Source organism: Peromyscus eremicus, chromosome 8b, assembly GCF_949786415.1.
Source record: "Peromyscus eremicus chromosome 8b, PerEre_H2_v1, whole genome shotgun sequence".
In the NCBI taxonomy this organism is placed as follows: Eukaryota; Metazoa; Chordata; class Mammalia; order Rodentia; family Cricetidae; genus Peromyscus; species Peromyscus eremicus.
The window spans coordinates 52,834,685-52,851,284 of NC_081424.1; the positions used below are offsets into that span (position 1 = coordinate 52,834,685).

A 16,600-nucleotide genomic window follows, 5' to 3' on the forward strand; every position below is an offset into this window, starting at 1 on the left:
GTCGCCCCAGGTCCTGTTTTAATTGTCAACAGAACACAATCAAGTGCCACCTGGGAGGAATCTCAGTGAGGAATTGCCTAGATCAGACTGGCTTGTGAGCATGCCTGTGAGCTTGTGAGGGTCAGTTGGTCTTCCTCCCTCCCTCCCTCCCTTCCTCCCTCCCTCCCTCCCTCCTTTTCTCCTTCTTTCCTTATGATTCATTTTTATTTTATGTGCTTTGGTGTTTTGCCTGCATGCATGTCTGTGTGAGGTTGTCAGGTCCCTTGGAACTGGAGTTACAGACAGTTGTGAGCTGCCGTGTGGGTGCTGGGAATTGAACCCGGGTCCTCCAGAGGAGCAGTGCTCTTGACCGTGGAGCTATCTCTACAGCCCGAGGGTTTTTCTTAACTGGTTAATTGGGTTGGAGGACTGACCCTGAATATGGCGGCACAGTTTCATGGGCACTGATGCATTTGTTGCTCCTGCTCTTGACTGTCCATGTGATAGGACTGACTAGTGTCGAGGTCCTGCCTGGACTTTCTACAGCGATGGACTGGCACCTGGCCTTGGGAGCCAGACAAGCCCTTCCTCCTTAAGTTGTCTCGGGCATTCTGCAACAGCCACAGACATGGAGCCAGGACGGGAGGCGTGCCTTTGTTTTCACCTGGACTTTCTGCTCGCTACAGTTTTTGACACACATAGACTCTTGCTAGTGTGAAATGTTTGAGGGTAGTACCATGTCTCCACCATCTTGACCTGTGCAATAGAATTCTCTATCTTCCCTTAAGACCCTGATTTTGTATCCAGAAGTTTGAACGGATGTATTTGACTTTGTAAATCCTGTTGTTAAATGGATCAGTGTGTGTGCTTAGGGACATGCATTCATGGTGCCTCTCTTTCGAAGCCTTTTGTAGATAATAGTTTTACTTATATGGCAGGGGGGTAATGTGGAGAAGGGAGGTCACCAGGACTGCCCTCCAGCCCACCTCTGTGGTGTGCAGATGTCACTGACCATGGATTTGTCATATTGGCATGCAGTATGCTGGTTGGTCTGATGTACCAATTAGCTCTCTTCACCAAGCCAGCAAATAAAATACTTGGTTTAAAGGTAATAGAATGATTTTGTAAGGGGATCTTTGTTTTTAAAGAATTTTGAGGACATACATAGGGATTAAAATTCATTGTGGGAAGAGAAGGTAAAGTTCATTAGGGCTCCGTTCCTCAGGGCCCGTTTGAAAGAGGCCTTGTGTGGAATTGGATTGTGTCCAGAGGGTATCGTTCCCACTATGCTTTGGAAGTTATTGTATGCCTGTGGAAGCATCTTGGCTTAGTGTGGTCAGTCTGCTGTGGACTGCTGGAGACAAAGGGCGTGCAAGTGAGTTTGGGGGGCAAGAATGGGGGGGTCTCCAAGACTTAAGGATTTGGGCGGAGTTGGACATTCTTTTTGAAAATGCAAATTAATGCTAAGAAAAAGTACATTCTTTGACTAGATTTACACTTAGACGGTGCATTCGAGGTATGGTTATGTGGATAATATGGTCTCAGTTTTGGGAGAATGATAATTATCAATGAAAAACTCTCTACTTGTTCTGTATTTCAGTGGTTAATTTTTACACTAAAATATTTTAAAATTATTTTGTTTATATGTGTGTGTGTGTGTGCAGGTAGTGTGCTCTGTGATAGTGTGTGGGGGTCGGGTGACTTTCCGGAGTAGGTTTCGGGGGTCGAACTCAGATTGTCAGACTTGCATAGCAAACGCTTTTACCTGATGAGCCTTCTCACTGATCTCCTAAAATATTTTATATCCTAATCTCTGTTAATTGATTGTGATGACAGGTTTAAATGAAGACTCACCAATTATCGATAGACTATCAAATAGTGAGCAAGAAATTTAGTAACAGAACTGTATCCAGCAGGTACTCAGGTATTTTTGAAGAAGAATGATGTGTGTTTATATGTGCGGAAAGGATCGATTTGGCATCTTGGTGCAAGTTTCTGAGATTCCGACAGCGAAGAGGCTGATGCTGCTGTGAATCCATTTGGTGGGTCATGTGAGACACTGTGCCTTTCTTCCGGCCTGGGGACATGTGACTCCTTGGGTTTCTTTCTCTATCCCCCTTTCCCCTTATCCCTTGGAAAACAGCAGTGCTTTTCATGCTGTCAGAATCTCATGTTGTGACACCCTACTCAGCGGTTATGACAGGAGGCTAATGACAGCTCCTGCCTCCTGAGAATCAATCAGGCAATTAATTTTGTAAATGAAATGCTGATTATACAAAGCTTCACATGAGAGGCCCAGTGATTAAAATCAATTTAACAAATTGTTTCAGGTGGGACTTGATTAATAATTTGCCGTAAATGCTAAGGATATATGACCAGCATACTTGCTGCTCCTACTGGCCAAATCTGCAGGTAGCCTTATGTCCTAATCCAGGTCGATGGGTCAAGCTTCCTGTTCCTCAGGCTTTGGTTGTTTGTCCTGCCTTTGCAAACAGTGAAATGGAATACACAGCCATGCTTTTGTATTGTTATAGTTCATGTTTTCATTGTTCTTCTTAAAAAGTAGTTGGAGGGCTAGAGATAGGGCTCAGCAATCTGCTCTTCCAGAGGACCTGGGTTAGATTCCCAGCACCCACACCATGGCTCACAACTGGCTGTCACTTCAGTTTCAGGTGTCTGTCTCCATCTTCTGGCCTCCAAGGGCACTAGGCATGCACGTCTTTTGTAGACATACATGCAGACAAAATACCCATACACATTGAATTAAGAAAAGGAAAAGAAGCAAGTTGCCCCCATGGGCCTGAGTTCAGCCGAGTTAAACAGGTCTTTTATCCACATGGGTGTTTCAGACTTCTGATGGTAATGTGTGTGGTGAATCTTAAAGCGCGGCAGGTGCTTTATAGGCATTTTTCATTCTTAATTACAGTAACAGCAATCAGCAGAGCTTGGGAAATGTTTTAGGACTATTGGAAAGAGTGACATTATGGCAGGGAAATAAAACACGCCTGTTTGGAGCCTTCTAATTTGAATCCAGGAGAAGTCACGCTCGGAATAGGAGACAGCTGGATGTCTTCCTCGCATCCATATAGCAAACATTTATTAAGAGCCTGTCATGAGCCAGGCTCTGGATCAGGCTTCATTGTTGCCTTTACTGAAAATCGAGACCTTTAGCAAGGCTGTAAGGTGTTAGAAGGGAATGACTCTGAGAGAGGTAAAGGTTACATTGTCTTTGGATCTCATTTATAAATTGGTTGACTGATTGAAGCAGTACACTAGTTGGGTCCGGAAGTTCTGACTATGGGGAGGATTAGGATGAAGAACAAACACTTCTGGTCTGAAGGAGCTTGTCCTGTGATGAGAGAGGCAGATAAACAGTTGTAGGGCCTTGGGGTAAATACTTAGTGCCTGTTCAGTGAGAGTTGTGAATGGTGGGACCCTGCGAAGGCAGGCTTTGGAAGAATTGCCTCCGTTTACAGGGTGGCCAGGGGTATGCTGGGTAAAGGCTTTCTAGACTAGATGTGTCTGGCATAGATGTGCAGGTGTGCAGGAGGGCTGGGTCAAGACTTGAATGGTGGTAGAACTTACCGTGTTAAGGTGAGTCTTGTCTCAGGGTTTCACGTCTTCAAGAGAATTTACTGATCCGATTCTGGTCAGATGAGCAGAAAGAGGAAGCACCATTAACTGCCCATACTCTCTGGAATACACTGCAGCTGGAGGATGTTAGAACAGCGAGGGGCCCACGCCTTCTCTCTAGTCCCCTCATCTTGCCTGTGAGGAGTGGGCAGCTAGGGGAGTGACCACTGGTAGTGACAGTCTTCACCATCCTTTGAGACCTCCCCCCCCCCCCCCGGGGGGGGGGCATGTGCTCAGCACTGTGACCTGCTGTGCTAGACTGATAGATACTATTGTTATGTTGACTTTTCAAACCAGGCAACTGAAGTTCAGACAACTGAGTCTGCTTAACATCTAGGCTGTTTGTTCTGCTGCCCAAAACGTGCAACCGTCCTCAGGATAGAGTTGGAGAGGTAAGCCCTGGTAAGGGCCCTGTTCCTCGCTCAGCCTTCTGTCTACCATGGAAGTTGCTGAACTGCTGATTGTCTCTGAGTTGACCCCAGAACCCTTTCTTCCTCTGTCTCTTCACCTGCAACTTTGGAGTAGTCTGCTTTTCAATCCTCGCTGAGTTTGAAAACCCCACATTGTTTCCCGGTGGCGAGTGCTTTCACCTCCACATATACATGAAGATAAAAATTCAAAAAAAGTCAAATCTTATAAAAGAATACTGAGCCTGGAATGGGGAGGACACACTTTTAATTTTAGCACTCAAATGTCAGAGGTAAGCAGATTAAATTCAAGGCCAACCTGGTCTCTATAGAGTATTCTAGGCTAGCCAGGGCTACATAGTGAGACCCTGTCTAAATAAATATTAAAAGTAGTAACTGAAAATGTTGTATTTCGTGACTTTTTATGCAGCCCTGTCCCCAGCCCGTTACTGTACACACCCCCTTTCTGTGTGTGTGTGTGTGTGTGTGTGTGTATGTGTGTGCGCATTCGTGCGTGTGTGTGTGTGTGTGTGTGTGTGTGTGTGTGTGTGTGTGTGTGTGTATGGCGTCTCCACTCGCAGTTCTGAGGTGCCGTGGGTTTGAGTGGCATGTAGCAGTTACCTTGGCTGTCAGCTGTCCTTAGCACTCCATCACCCTGGCATGAGTGCATTTAAAACTGACCAAAAAAAGTAAAAACACTACAGAGCGATGCCATGCACCTGTCTCAGTCTGGCACAGCTGATCTTAGCATTTTGCCACCTTTGTTATTCTGTCCATCTGTCCGTCCGTCCGTCATCCTTCCGTCCATCCATCCATCCATCCATCCATCATGTATTAGTTTTCTCAGCCTTGTTTGAGAGGAGGTTGCAGATACACTGTCCCTTCGTTTGTAACCTTTCAGAGTGCAGTTCCTAGGGACACATGTGCTCTGGCACATGCTGGTGCAGTCACCGCAGGAAGCTCCCCGAGAGCCCACCCTAATTTTGTCCCATGTTCTAACAAGCATCTATCCGGCAGTAGTCTTTCCTTTAGTGTTGGCTCTGTCTAGGTTTACATTTGCATTTGTTCTCCTTTCTTTTTATTGTTGTTTTACTTTATGTCCGTAATGTGTGTCTGTACATCATGTGAATGCCTTTGGAGAGCAGACGAGGGCACCTAATCCCCTGAACCTGGAGTTATAGACAGTTGTGAGCTGTTATGTGGCTGCTGGGAATCAAACCTGGGTCCTCTCCAAGTGCAGCCAGTACTCTTACCACTGATCCATCTCTCCAGCCTTTTTTTTTTTTTTTTTTTTTTTTTAAATATAAGATTTGGTGGACAGTGGTGGTGCAGACCTTTAATCCCAGCACTGGGGAGTCAGAGGCAGGTGGATCTCTGTGAGTTCAAGGCCAGCCTGGTCTACAGAGCAAGTTCCAGGACAGGCACCAAAACTACACAGAGAAACCCTGTCTTGAAAAAAAAAAAAAAAAAAAAAAAAAGATTTGACAATATGTTGGTCGTGTTAACTTTTTTCTGCACATCCATGTTAAATAGGAGTCTCCGTAAGGTCTTGTTGGCTCTGATAAAGAGCATACTTAATGGGGGCATGTCTCGGGAAGCATTTTGTGTGTCACCATGGAGTGTGTTTTTTGTCCAGAAGTGCAGGTGTGGGTTGACGCTTTTAGTTTATTAGCGTATTTTTATGCTGCAGCTTTAAAGTTGCTAATTTTAACAGCTAAGGAAGTAGGGCTGGGTGCATAGCTCAGTGGAAGAGTGCTTGCCATCATGAACACGACCCAGTTAACCTACCCACCCCCTGCCGGTTAAACAGCTTGAGAGCGATTTGAGGGCAGTGTTGAGACCACAGGCAAGTCTAGCTCCTGTCCTCAGGTGTGGCTGTGGTGAAGCTGTAGAGCTGTCTTTCTTGCCAAATGACACTGGCATTTCAGTTGCTGATGCAGAGGGAGGGACATGTTATTTCCCTTTGAGAGATGGGGAATCGTGGCTCAGGGCTCTTGAATAACTTATCCCTCATTTTGTAGCTAGTCAGGAGCAGCCAGAAGTGGTGGGCCCAGGCCTCCCTGATGACAGACTCTTGTTGCACTGGAGATGGCAAGTTGGTGTCTGCAAAGTGCTAGTTGAGAGTGGCGGCCGCCTGCAGCTCACGGGGCTCAAGAGACTCCTGTCGGGACTGTCTTCTGGGCCATGGTGGGGGTACAGGGTTTCCATACTGTTTTACATCATTGAAATTTTATATCATTGAAAAAAATCTTATTTCAGAATTATAGAGCTCTCTAATACCGATGAGACTAAAATCTTATTAGAAGCCTGTTATGTGCGATTATTTGAAACATACCATTTCCTATTCTGTCAGAATTTGACACCATTGAGAGTGGCATCGTTGGTAGTTTGTGTGTGTGTGAATTTACTGCAATACATGGAGGTCGGTGGTGGATTTTCAGCTACAGGTGATGGGGCTGAAATTTAACACATTCATACACACTTTCCTTTCTTGATCTTAATCTGTATTTCTATGGTAAATGCCCCCATGTTATTCTCTCTTTAAGTAAGAGCCTGCTGCTGGGCTCTCTGCAGTGACAGAGTCTGAACAGTAGCGCATGCGTGCTTAGGGATGTGAAGAGTGGAAAGTGCTGCCGCCATGTTAAAAGCTTTACAGTTTTCTGGGATGCCAGGAGTAACAAGTCTGAGGGAAATAGCTTTCATTATAATTTTGATATTCCATTTAGACCCAATTTACCCTGTAATAAACTAAACACGCACACATAAACTTTGATTGTTCACAGGATTATTACATTTGCTAAACTAAATTTAAAAGTGTGGTTTAGAGAACAATTTACTTACTGAATTGATTTATAAGCTGCCGAACTTTTGGGGATTAAACTAATACTAAGTTTTTACTAGTTCATAAAAATCAGACCCAAACCAGAGAACCCAAACTGTTCTTCTTTCTGAACTTGGGTAGTGCCACCATGATGGCCGGCCACTGATCCGCTTTTTGGGTTTTCAGCCTCTTCATCTGTACTCTTTGGGACAGACTAGGTAGGAGAGAAATCATCACACAGTAAGAGTCACTGGAGACTTTGTGACCTGTGGGAGCACCCTGAGGGGTCAGCACAAGGCTGTCAGGGGGCAGCCCTGCTGTGGTTGCTGCTCAGGGATGCTCCTTAAGGAGAAGACAGTGGAGGTGAGTTCTGTAGAACATTCCTCTTGGTTGAGGAATGGCTTGTTGGAAGACCTTGGTGGGAAAATAAGTGTAGTCCCAGATCTCCAGGAGGCCACTGTGATTGGAGTTGGCTGTGGTGGAGAGGGAGAGAAGGGAGTCATGATTGCATGAGGTGTTCCCTCTAGGCAAAGACCCGTGAGGGGAGAGGGTCCTGTTGGCATCCAGGCCAAGGTGGACATATTGGGTAAAGGGAACCGGGGGGATAGTTGAAGCCAAGGTGTGCATGAACTTAAGGGAAGGGAAGGTTTGTCTGAAGTGGCTCGTTGGTGATTGACAGTCCTACGTTGTGGTTGGAGCCCTGCTGTTGACAGGCCGTGTGACATGGTCAGTCTTGGCTTTGCCGGTCCATAGTGCTCATCCTGTCCAGCATTGTGCTACTGGCAGGCATGTGGGCAAATCAGAAAACTCTCCCCTCAATCAGTAGTCTGCCAGGGAGACGAGAAAATAAATAAATTATTGGCTGATTGTGCTCTGAGTTCGCTGATTTCTGAAGAAGAAAGGAGATTTAGGAAGCTCTTATGGGATAAATCTTGTGATATCTCATTTAGTCCCCGGCCACACTGAGAGAGAGTATGACTCTAAGACAGCACCTACACTAGTGTGACTTAGAAGTAACAGGCAGGGTTCACACCCAGGTGGCTCTGACTCTAGGTCCTGTGTCCTTTGCTGTGTGTCCTTTGCCTCTGATTCTGTTTCGGAGCACTGAACAGTTTATTTTGTATAGGCGAGGATGGAGATGCTGGGCAGGTGTGGTGGGCCTGTGCTTGCTCCCAGGAGTGGTAAAGGAAGGGGGGTGCAGTTGCCCCCGATCCCGTGTGGGGGTTTGTGTGAGTCCCTGTGAAAGGCTGTGCAGACCTGTCCCTGGGCTCTTCGGCCTTCCTTGAACGTTAGTGATGTGGCTCAAGACTCAAGGAAGCACGTTGATCTCCCTGTCGGCTGGTGTGAAGCTAGGAAATGTAGTTGTGTGTAGAGGTCCTTCAGGATCTGAAAAAGCATGTCTTTAGGAACAGTGACCAGAAGTAAATGGAAAATAAACAGATACACAGACTTCTGCTACATGGCTTAACTGTCCCATATAATCCAGCTGTCTGATATAAGATGGGACAAATGGGCTTTAGTCACAGATGAGGGATGGTTGTGGAGAGAGCAGAAATTTTAGGGTACGTGAATACCTGTGTAGGTTCTGGAAGAAAGTGAGCGAGGGCCTTACTGGGATAGCTTTTGTGTTAAAGGGGTGAGAATCGGCATTTCTTACTTGGAGAGGAGAAATGGCTATAGGTGTGTCATATAATTTCCCAAAGGTGTGAAGACAGACTCATGTATAAATGACAGGGAGCTGCCTGCTGTGTAGAGCAGGAAGCTGCAGAGTGTTCCTGGTGATAGACACCTGGGGTGAGGTGGGGGTTTGCACATAGCAGCACCAGTGAGGCTCTTTTTCATTGCTGACTCCTTAACCAGGGTGACACGTGCTTGTGGGAGAAGGGATTGAGATGTCTTGGAAATGAAGGTTTGTTGTCATTGACGGTTCGGGTAAGGCTTTGGATGACTTTCCAAGAAGGTGGTTCTGTGAACTCCTGACTCTACAATTTGGGACATCAGCACACCATCGATTATTTATTTGTTTATTTGTTTACTTTTTAATTTTTGGGACAAGGTCTCACTATGTAGCCCTGGATGGCTGGCCAGCAACTTGCTCTGTAGCTCAGGTTGGCCTTTAACTCAGAGAGAGAGAGAGAGAGAGAGAGAGAGAGAGAGAGAGAGAGAGAGAGAGAGAGAGAGAGAGTGTCTGCCTGCTTCTGCCTCCCCAGTACTGGTATTAAATGTGTGTGCCACCACCCTAGCTCAAATACTTAATCTTCTCCCAGCATTCTAAGAGTTAAGACTCACAGCTATCAGCATCCTAGATTGTTACTTTCTCTCTCTCCTCTCCCTCCCTCCCTCCTCCCTCCCTTCCTCCCTCCAGGAGGGGCAGGGTTTGAGACAGGGCTTCTCCGTGTATCCCTGGCTGTCTTGGAACTCACTCTGTAGACCAGGCTGGCCTCAAACTCAGAGATCCACCTGGTTCTGCCTCCTGAGTGCTGGGATTAAAGGTGTACGTCACCACTGCACTGTTACTTTTCGTAGTCAGTTATGGAACCTGTTTTATAGGTTATAATATATTTTATGGAATCAATAATTCTAATAATAATGGTGGTATTTTAAACTCAGATAAAACTTAAAATGTAACTGGGAAAAGATATTGTGTTTCTTTTTTTTCTGCCCTAAAAAAAAGAAACAAAAAGACACCCCCCCCCAAAAAAAAACAAAAACAAAACTTACAGGGTCTTGCTATGTGCCTAGACTTACCTTGAACCCCAAATCCTGCCTCAGCCTCCAAAAGTGTGTGCTGTCCATGTTCAGTGATGACATGTATGTGAAAGCACATACCTCTTTTTCTAAATTTATGCATCAAGGCACATTTATATCAGTAAAAGTGGCATAAATAAAAATTGCTACCCCATTATTTTAAGAACAAAGTAATTCTCTTCTCATGCCCTTTATCATCAGCTATCATTCTACAATTCCACAAATACATTAAGGAGTCCAGAATCAAAACCCAGGAACGTTGATAGTGGTGATCCATCAGAATAGGGTGGGTAGTCCTTAGCATGTTCGCCACCTTCTTCTCACGATGCTAATGGCATCATGGTCTGGGGCATCAGTAGTTTGCTGTGTTGGAATAGCCAGCAGTGAGGCCTTTTCTTCTGCCTTGTCTAATATCCTAGATCTATGATACACCTTTATCATCAGGTAATGTAGCCGACACTTTTGTGTTGATAGGAGAATCTGGTAGAGACTGTTGATTCCAGACGTGAAGTTCGGTGTTTTAGGTTGGTTGTAAATGGACTAGTCTGCCCCAGAACAAGTCAGAGCGCACAGTTTCAGGGGCAGGATGTAAGTTTCCCAACTCGAGTCTAAGGATCAGACCTGAACACATCATGTCTTGCCCCTTGGAGCCGTCCCGTCTTGTGACCCCTGGATGCAAGGCACTTGGCCTTTGTTTCTGTGGTAAATGAGAACCATGGTACATTAAGGCTTGACAAGGACTAGGTGCTCTTTCTGAAAGGATGAAGAGCTTTGGAGCCCTGCTTCTTTGGAGAAACTCTATTTAAGATGATTTTAAGGCCTTTAGAACTTTCCCAAAAAGTCACTTGTGAATTACTGCTGGCTTCACACATGTCTGCCATATGCATGTATGGATTGCCAAGTGTCTGGTTGGGTACCAATGCTGACTTTGTGTTTCTGAGAATGTTCTCCTTTGTGTGATCAGTCAGAGCTCCTAAGCAGTTACCCAGTGACCACAGTTATCCAGATTGTCTGTGTCTAAGGTGAAAAACTGTGCCGAGCCTGGCTGTTGTCATCTGGATACACTAGTGTAGTCAGAATCTTCCGCAGACGATGAAGAAAGGTCATAAAGGGCAAAGAGCAGCATGAGGCCCTGCACAGGTTGTCACAGGGCAGCCTGGGGATGCTTTCACGTGCTGTGGGAGCAGGTGCTGATGATGTGCAGTGAGGGGGCAAACAGCTGGGGGCAAGAGTGAGCCCCACCTGTCCCACGAGGTTCTGCCCTGAGCCAGGGATGCTGTGGGAGAGCCCAGCTGTGCACTGTGGGTCTCACCTTCCCTTCCCGTTGCAGAAGGTCGGGGCATTGGAGGCACTAAAGCTGGAAAAGATTGTTTTACAGCATGGCAGCTATTCACAGGTCCCAGTGGCTTCCTCGTCATCATCAGTTTTCATAGAGCCATAACTTGTGTGCATCACACTTGAGAACTTCTCCGTGCTTTGTGCACACCTTCCATACGTTCACAAATCCCTCTGTGCTGGTATAGTGTGACTCCTGCATAGCTTTTGTGATGGTAGGTTAGTTTAGTTGGTTCCATTTTTCTTTGAACTTCTAGGTTGCAGAGTTCCAGGCACTTGGTGGCTTTTACTAACTCTGTGTGTGTGTGTGTGTGTGTGTGTGTGTGTGTGTGTGTGTGTGTACATCTCCCTATGCATATACTTCATAGAGCATGTGTGGAGGCCAGAAGACAACTTGCAGATGTAGTCTAACTTTCCTTTGGGCCTTTAGCTCACAAATAATGACATGAGGACTTATTATTAATTATGAAAGCTTGGCCTTTAGCTTAGACTTGTTCCCAACTAGCTCTTATAACTTAAATTAATCTGTTTTTATAATCTACATTTTGCCACATGGCTTACCTCTCCTCTGTAATGTATGTCCAACTTCTTCAGTGTCTCCTTGCCATGCCAACTTCATCTCCTGTTCTTCTCTCTCCCCGGAAGTCCCACCTATTCTCTCCTGCTTAGCTATTGGCCATTCAGCTCTTTATTAAGCCAATCAGAAGGCACCTTGGCAAAGACACATCTTCGCAGTGTACAAAAAGATTATCCCACAGCAGCAGCAGAAGTCTGTTGCCTTTTACCATGGGGGTTGTAGGGATCCAACTCTGGTTGTCTGCAAGAACTTCACCTCTAAGCCTTCTCGCTCGCCCCCGTTTATACTTCTTATACCTGTTTGTTCAAATACTTGTTCATACTAGGTTTGATTATTTTTCTCAGCTTTCTAAGAGATGGAATAGTACCAGAAAGAGACTCCTTTCCCCAATCAGTGACTGAGAAGAGGAAGGCCCTCCCCTCTCTTTGAGCTCTTGTTTAATCGGGATGTGTAGACACAGTTGTAGATGGACGTGTGATGGTTCTTTCTGGGGACTTTTGCAAAATCTTTATCCAGTTTGTGGTTCAAGAAACTGGGCTAAGAAAATCATAGCAAAACATTCAGTAAATTAGGCCCTTAATTTGATACTTAGGAATAAAATAAAGTTACTTAGGTATCTTTACTATAAATACATATGTAGGCATATTCTGAAGAAGTGACCCTGAATGATGCTCTAACTTATGCTAGAGATGTATGAGCTGCTGTCTTTTGGGTGGATAATTTACAGAAGGGAATTCCAAGGTCAGCTTTTAGAAGCCAGGCTATAGCTGGACTGTGTTACCATGTGCTTAGAGTCTGTACACAGATGTGCTTTAAAACCTGCATCACAGCCGGGCGGTGGTGGCGCATGCCTTTAATCCCAGCACTCGGGAGGCAGAGCCAGGCGGATCTCTGTGAGTTCGAGGCCAGCCTGGGCTACCAAGTGAGTTCCAGGAAAAGGCACAAAGCTACTCAGAAAAACCCTGTCTCGAAAAACCAAAAAAAAAAAAACAAAAAAAAAACCCTGCATCACACTCTTCCTCAGTTCACACTTCCTGGGATGGGAAAATGGAGGCTGTGGGAAGACATTGGCCACCTGAAAGACCAGGCACCATCTAGTGTGTGTGACCTGGAGAGAGGGAGAAAAGCATGGCTTTTGTATACAGAAGAATTTTGAGAAAGTCTTAGCAAGTAATAAAATCCAGTCTGGCAAGGGATGTGTCTCATGAGATTGAAACTCACGTGCAGCATTGTGGAATGCCGCTTGGAGAGGAACCACCCACTCGGTGAGGTGCTGGAGGACCTTTGACTGTGGATGGTGCCTGGCACAGCATGCATTTTGTGTGAGAAATGAAAACGGTCATACTCTAGAAATAGTCTAGCAGGATAAATGATAACAAACATAAAATTATTTATGGGTATGTCACATGAGGACTGACCTAGCCTTTAGTTTTTCAGGAAAAGTCCTGGTTTTGATTGAAGTTTTAGTTGCTTTATAAAGCCAATAGTGAATGAAGAGCTGGAGAGAAGCTGAGATACTTCATTACATGTTTTAATGTTCAAATCAGCAGGTTCACAGAGGGATGAATTTGGATTGTGGATGAGTGCCTAATAATAGAATGTAAGGAGAGAAGGGTAAAATTAAATAATATGTGTTATATGAGTAGGTATGAGCTTTCATACATAAAGTCTCATGAGTGATCTGATGCCTTTGAGATGGAGATAATCTGTATTTCACATTCTTGATTTTCAGGAGTCTCAGGGTTAAGCTAACATTTTTGACTCAAGTGCAAATTAACGGCATTTTAAATAGGACTGGGTTGCTGAGACAGATAGTATAGAACAGTTTCGTCCCTGGTAAGGCAGGTGTTGCATGGGGCTGGCATCCCAGCGCAGGCATTCTGTGCATCTCACCCATTAAACCTCGCGCTTTCATTATGCAGTCTAGCTTGGGCGTTAGGTAGAGTGGGGTGAGTGGACCCCTCCTGTGTTTGTGCTGTCTGAGCGAATGCGGGACACAGGGCTGGTGCAGGGCAGTGCTGATGGGTCTCTGACCTGATTGGGAATGTACGCAGCCTCTCTGTGGGCCACTGTTCCCTCGGGTGGTTTTGAAATTACCAGCTCAACCTTGATTTTTCGCACTGCCAAAGAAAGTCTTGTTTTATCGTTGGGAAGAAAATCTGGAGAAAAATTACACCCTCCATTCACAAGTGTACACTGCAATGTAAATATTCAGAGGAAATGCTTAGTTCTAGATTTGGGTGTTACCACAGACATGCTAGCATGTGTGTTTGTGAGGCAGGCTGGGGTTATGGGAGAGCAGTGTATTGATTGAGTAAAACCATATGCTCTTGTTCATTTTCAGTTATTTTAGGTTCAAAGTTTTTGGTTGGTGAAAGTAATAGAGTTTAAACCCTCAAACTTATGAATTTTTGTAGGTGGTGTGACCCAGGGGTACACCCATTTCCTCTGTGCTCCATATAGTGGTCTGTCCATGCAGGATCTGTATCCACAGGCCTGTTCCTGGGGTGGGGTGGGGCCTCTGGCCAAGGTCAGGTGTTTCCCACAGTTCCTTTCTCTTCTCCTGCCACCGAGGCAGTGTGTCAGCTGCCTGCATCCCTGCATCCCTGTACTGGGATCATGATGTCTTTATCCCACCCTCCATCTTCCTCACCATCATCATGGCTGCTCATTTCTGTGCCTCCGTGAGTATGTAGTGCACACCCTCACTGCTAAAATCATCAGTCAATGCACACAGCTCTCATCAAATCATGACAATGAACCTCTACCGGGTGACTTCACCTGGTCATTTCACCCCCAGGGAAATGACCACTTGCAATCTTGTGGTGGGAAGTGGAGGGAGGGGAAGCTGGCACTTCTCACCTCCCTCAGCTGTGGTGTGTGGGGCTCACTACTTGCTTCTCTTCTTTCTGTCTTCACCCCTATCATCATGCCCCAGTTCTGGCAGTGACACTTTCTTTGCAGAGCTTAGCAGGTACCTGTCCTAGCCAAATGTTGGTACAGGCTTTCCACCCTCACTATGGGGCCTGCTTTGTTGCTCATGAAATTACCTTCTGTCCAATGACAACATGCTCCTTGGAATTCTGATTGCAGTTTCAGACACTTTAGGTTTTGTTGTGGTCCACACCCCCCCACCCCCACCCCCAGCCCCACCCCCACCCCGCCGCCACCGCCCCTTTTGTCTAAATGGTATTGCTCTCCTGATTTATTCTTCTGCCCATCATTCTCTCTGTTCTTCCTCCCTCTCCCACTTGCCTTTTAAAACAAGGTCTTGTTATGCAGTCTCAAACTATATCCAACTGCCCTTACACTCTTGATCCTCTGCCTCATTGACCATTCTTCCTGGATAAAGTTAATGGGCTTTACTGCTGATTCATCCTGTATTTATTTACTTTGAACATTTATTTACTTTGTGCCACTTGCCCATGGAAACATCATCACCTTTCATGTCAACATCACTGTTGGTTCCCAGTCTTGCCCCCATTGATGTTCCTTAATCTGTGTCTTACCACCCATCCATCTTCCATCACTTCGTAGACTCTGAGTCTGTGTGCGCGCGCACGCCTGGAGTCTGGCCTTGCAGCCTCTCATCACTGCTGCTCGTTCAGGACATCTGTCTCACCTGCCCAGTGTGGCAGCTGGCCCTCTTTCAGCCACTTCCTGAGAGAGCAGTCCTAACAGGTGGCTCTGATGATAGCCTTCTATAAAAGCACGCAGAGGGTCATCAGAAGAGACAGCCCGAGGTGACCTGCCAGGCTTTGGCTCATGCTCTGGCCTCAGCCTTCTTCAGCAAATCTTCAGTCTTCTGCATCACACACACCCGTAGCTTCCATGTCCCCAGGCACAGCAGGCAGTTGAGCTTCTGAAGCTGGAGTTTTGTGTCAGCCCTCCTCTCCCTGAGCCTAGATTCCCAGTCAGTCTGCAACCCTTCCTGAGAGTCCTCACTTCCTTACTGCCTTGTGTTCTGGGAGCCTGGCACACAGTAGGTTTGGGGCGGAAGGATCTGTTTGTGAGTGCTGTGGACCTTGTGGCCTCCCATGAGGGGCTTCCTGTCGTAGCTCTGTCACTGTCACAGCCCAGGTTGGGAAGGCCCTGCTTGACCTCTGCTCCTACCTCTCTGGCCTTGGTCCTGAGGCCCAAGGACTGACTCACCAGACCAAAAATAAGATTCAGAGTTAGCTTTGAACTAGTGTGTTTGGTAAGGTGTTTACAAGCTTGTGACTAATAGGCTGGGGCTATTGCTGCATACTAGATATCTTTGGGAATTTTGATCTAAAAGCATTTTGTATTATCTGAAATTCTTCTTTTTTACTTCAGTGAATACTCACCACTAAGGCTCCCTCAGGATTTGTAGACTCAGGTCTAAAATGTCATTGTTCTATGACACTTTAAATAAAAAATGTTGTCAATTATCTTTGCCTTTATTAGTAATCACGTTGTTTTCTCTATGCTTTTTAGGATTCTAGGTACTTAGGAAGTAAAAATTTACCTTATATTGTCCATTTCAGATCTTCTTAATTTTAAAATTCTTTCTGAAAGTTAGTTAAAAAAAAGTCCTTTTCCTTTAATGTTCTGGATTTTTAGTTTTTAGAATTGTGGTCTATAATCTCAAAATTTAGATAGTTGTGTTTTAGATATGTATTAAAATACGAAGGCTGCACTTGGTATAAGCAATAGCTAATAAACTCACTTCTTTATCTCCTCACAGGGCAGTCCCATGGATCCAATGGTGATGAAGAGGCCGCAGTTGTATGGGATGGGCACTCACCCCCATTCCCAGCCGCAGCAGAGCAGTCCATACCCAGGAGGCTCCTATGGTCCCCCCGGCGCACAGCGGTATCCCCTCAGCATGCAGGGCCGGGCTCCAGGGGCCCTGGGAGGCATGCAGTACCCACAGCAGCAGGTTGGTGCCAGCTTCTCTCCTTCACGTGTTGTGTTGATAGCTTTTTCTTCTTCTTCTGGATTTCTACGTGTTGAGAGAATTTGGGGGTGTTTCTGTGATGTCCTCCCTTTTTCTTTTGTTAAAGATAGAAAGTTTACCTTGCCGTGAAGTAGACCATTTTCACTTTTTTTTTCCTTTTTTAAAAAATGGAAATTGAT

General features: G+C 45.7%; 1 protein-coding gene across 1 annotated transcript in view; it reads left to right on the plus strand.

Moving 5' to 3' along the window:
* The window catches only part of Arid1b (AT-rich interaction domain 1B), a 379,722-nt gene that overhangs the window by 31,098 nt on the left and 332,024 nt on the right, over positions 1 to 16,600 (plus strand). Inside the window, exon 2 of the mRNA XM_059272809.1 lies at positions 16,209 to 16,403. Within this exon, the coding sequence (XP_059128792.1) occupies positions 16,209 to 16,403 (195 nt within the window). The remainder of the gene's footprint in view (positions 1 to 16,208; positions 16,404 to 16,600) is intronic.